The sequence below is a fragment of the Austrofundulus limnaeus genome, unplaced genomic scaffold (assembly GCF_001266775.1).
Source record: "Austrofundulus limnaeus strain Quisiro unplaced genomic scaffold, Austrofundulus_limnaeus-1.0 Scaffold1136, whole genome shotgun sequence".
NCBI classification, from domain to species: Eukaryota; Metazoa; Chordata; class Actinopteri; order Cyprinodontiformes; family Rivulidae; genus Austrofundulus; species Austrofundulus limnaeus.
Genome location: NW_013953538.1, coordinates 112,539 through 114,660, shown reverse-complemented (window position 1 = coordinate 114,660; position 2,122 = coordinate 112,539). Strand labels below are relative to the sequence as shown.

The following is a 2,122-nucleotide window of genomic DNA, read 5'->3' as shown; positions in this document are numbered from 1 at the left end:
TCTTTTGTGTCCTCATCTCCTCTTCTGTTTTGTGTCTTCATTTCTTCCTCGTCTCTTCAGTATCCTCATCTCTTTTGTGTCCTCATCTCTTCAGTGGTCTCATGTCTTCTGTGTCCCCATCTCTCTTGTGTCCTCATCTCTTCTGTGTCCTCATCTCTTTTGTGTCCTCATCTCTTCAGTGGTCTCATGTCTTCTGTGTCCCCATCTCTCTTGTGTCCTCATCTCTTCTGTGTCCTCATCTCTTTTGTGTCCTCATTTATCTCGTCCTCATCTGTTTTGTGTCCTCATCTCTTATGTGTCCTCATCTCTTCTTTGTCCTTGTCTCTTTTGTGTCCTCATCTCTTTTGTGTCCACATCTCTTTTGTGTCCTCATGTCTTTTGTGTCCTCATCTCTTCTATGTCCTTGTCTCTTTTGTGTCCTCATCTCTTTTGTGTCCACATCTCTTTTGTGTCCTCATGTCTTTTGTGTCCTCATCTCCTCATCTGTTTTGTGTCCTCATCTCTTTTGTGTCCTCATCTCTATTGTGTCCTCATCTCTTATATGTCCTCATCTCTTTTGTGCCCTCATCTCTGTTGTGTCCTCATCTCTTACATGTCCTCATCTCTTTTGTGTCCTCATTTTTTTGTCCTCATCTCCTCATCTGTTTTGTGTCCTCATCTGTTTTGTGTCCTCATCTCTTATGTGTCATCTCTTTTGTGTCCTCATTTCTTCTGTGTCCTCATCTCTTTTGTGTCGACATCTCTTTTGTGTCCTATTTTTTGTGTGTCATCTCCTCATCTGTTTTGTGTCCTCATCTCTATTGTGTCCTCATTTCATATATGTCCTCAACTCTTTTGTCCTCATCTCTTTTGTGTCCTCATATCTTATGTTTCCTCATTTCTTTTGAGTCCTCATCTCCTTGTGTGTTTGCGTCCTCATCTCTTCAGTGTCCTCATCTCTTTTGTGTCCTCGGCTCCTCTGTGTCCTCTTCTCTTTTGTGTCCTCTTCTCTTTTGTGTCCTCATCTCTTTTGTGTCCTCATCTCTTCTGCGTCCTTATCTCTTTTGTGTCCACATCTCTTTTGTTTCCTCATTTCTTTTGAGTCTTCATCTCCTCGTGTGTTTTGTGTCCTCATCTCTTTTGTGTCCTCAGCTCCTCTGTGTCGTCTTCTCTTTTGTGTCCTCTTCTCTTCTGTGTCCTCATCTCTATTGTGTCCACATCTCTTTTGTGTCCTCGGCTCCTCTGTGTCCTCTTCTCTTCTGTGTCCTCTTCTCTTTTGTGTCCTCTTCTCTTCTGTGTGCACATCTCTTCTGTATAATTTTCTCTTCAGTGTCCTCTTCTCTTCATTGTCCTCATCTCTTTTGTGTCCTCTTTTGTGTCCACACCTCTTCAGTGTCCTCATCTCTTTTGTGTCCTCATCTGTTTTGTGTCCTCATCTCTTTTGTGTCCTCTTATCTTTAATATCCACATCTATTCTGTATTATTTTCTCTTCTGTGTCCTCGTCTCATTTGTGTCCTCATCTCTTCTGTCCTCATCTCTTTTGTGTCCTCATCTTTTTTGTGTYCTCATTTCTTCTGTGTCCTTAACTTTTTGTGTCCTCTTCTCTTTAATGTCCACATCTCTTCTGTGTCCTTTTCTCTTCAGTGTCCTTGTCTCTTCTGTGTCCTCATCTCTTTTATGTCCTCATCTCTTTTGTGTCCTCTTCTCTTTTGTGTCCTCGTCCCTTTTATGTCCTCATCTCTTATGTCCTCATCTGTTTTGTGTCCTCATCTCTTTAGTGTCCTCATCTCTCCTGTGTCCTCATCCCTTTTGTGTCCTCTTCTCTTTAATGTCCACATCTCTTCTGTATCCTTTTCTCTTCAGTGTCCTCATTTCTTTCGTGTCCTCAGCTCTTGTCCTCATCTCTCCTGTGTCCTCATCTTTGTTATGTCCTCACCTCTTTTGTGTCCTCATCTCTGTTGTGTCCTTGGCTCTTCTGTGTCCTCTTCTCTTTTGTGTCCTCATCTCTGCTGTGTCCTCATCTCTTTTGTGTCCTCATCTCTTCTGTGTCCTCATCTCTTTTGTGTCCTCATCTCTTCTGTGTCCTCATCTCTTTTGTGTCCTCATCTCTTCTGTGTCCTCATCTCATTTGTGTCCACATGT

The 2,122-nt window shown here is 42.4% G+C and overlaps 1 protein-coding gene across 1 annotated transcript; it reads left to right on the top strand.

Annotated features, from left to right (window-relative positions):
• The first annotated feature begins 161 nt into the window (after positions 1 to 161).
• Positions 162 to 2,107, top strand: LOC106534298 (uncharacterized). Its single transcript, XM_014030890.1, has 2 exons — positions 162 to 1,109; positions 1,263 to 2,107. The coding sequence occupies exons 1-2, from the start codon at positions 187 to 189 to the stop codon at positions 1,438 to 1,440; spliced, it is 1,101 nt and encodes a 366-aa protein (XP_013886344.1). The 5' UTR covers positions 162 to 186; the 3' UTR covers positions 1,441 to 2,107.
• Positions 2,108 to 2,122: the final 15 nt, after the last annotated feature.

What these genes read in the sequence shown, in the direction of transcription:
- LOC106534298 (XM_014030890.1), top strand. Translation starts at nt 187, where the DNA reads ATGTCTTCTGTGTCCCCATCTCTCTTGTGTCCTCATCTCTTCTGTGTC. An exon ending in CTCCTCGTGTGTTTTGTGTC is followed by an intron (nt 1,110 to 1,262) that starts CTCATCTCTTTT and finishes CTCTTTTGTGTC; the next exon opens with CTCTTCTCTTCTGTGTGCAC.